We start from the raw sequence: 795 nt of genomic DNA, 5'->3' as shown, positions 1-795 counted from the left end.
ATATATATAAATATCCATATTTTTTAAAATTGGTTTTGATAATAAAATTATTAAAATATATTTATGTATCCTTTGTAAGAAGTTTACGATACCTTAACGTTGGAATTTGCTACTTCTTTTATAAACGCTTCATCTACACAAATCTGAACTTCAACAAATGAAATGTAATCTGTATTAAATGATAACATACTCTCAAGTTCCATTGCTAATATGCTTTGATACAAATCATTTGGTATCTTGAACGAATGCCTCAATTTATATTTTAACGTAAGTTCGTTATATTCTTCAAAAATAACTCCCACTATTCTAAAAAGCGGATTTCGAGCCTGGTTACGTACGTAAGTATTTAACATTTCAGTCTCATCAGTAAAACCACTAATGCAGTCTATATGAAAACAGAAAAAGTATAATTATATTGATCATTTAAATTATTAAAAAAACAACACTATTTATATTTCTCAATCGCTATTTCATGCTTACTGCAAGATTTTATCAAGGGGATGGAACTATTTCTGACATCAAAACATTTTCCGACAGATTGCATAATCTTGTCCGTATGTGCATTTTTTGGCACATAATACACTGTATATAACCCATTAAAATAAAAGTTCAACATTAAATCCTGTTGTGTTTGTACAGGATAGTGTGTGCTAACGTTCACCACCTCTGGCGACTGAACGCTGAAATCTCTCCTAGCTTGCAGTAACGCAATTAACGCAATGGGTAATAAAGCTTGTAAGAAAATTGTCATACGCCAATGCCTTTTGCGTATTATTAAATTTTTGTACATCAGAG

General features: G+C 30.2%; 1 protein-coding gene across 1 annotated transcript; it reads right to left on the bottom strand.

Moving 5' to 3' along the window:
* Window positions 1-92: 92 nt before the first annotated feature.
* LOC105461370 lies at window positions 93-787 on the bottom strand (the record flags this gene model as incomplete). Its single annotated transcript, XM_011707866.1, has 2 exons — window positions 481-787; window positions 93-385 (listed from the first exon to the last, which is right to left on the bottom strand). Coding segments are annotated over exons 1-2 (564 nt in total), but the record flags the coding sequence as incomplete, so codon positions are not given.
* Between the last annotated feature and the right edge of the window lie 8 nt (window positions 788-795).

Source organism: Wasmannia auropunctata, unplaced genomic scaffold, assembly GCF_000956235.1.
Source record: "Wasmannia auropunctata unplaced genomic scaffold, wasmannia.A_1.0 LD290965.1, whole genome shotgun sequence".
In the NCBI taxonomy this organism is placed as follows: domain Eukaryota; kingdom Metazoa; phylum Arthropoda; class Insecta; order Hymenoptera; family Formicidae; genus Wasmannia; species Wasmannia auropunctata.
The sequence above is the reverse complement of the archived record's forward strand: the minus strand, read 5'-3'. Positions and strand labels throughout refer to the sequence as shown.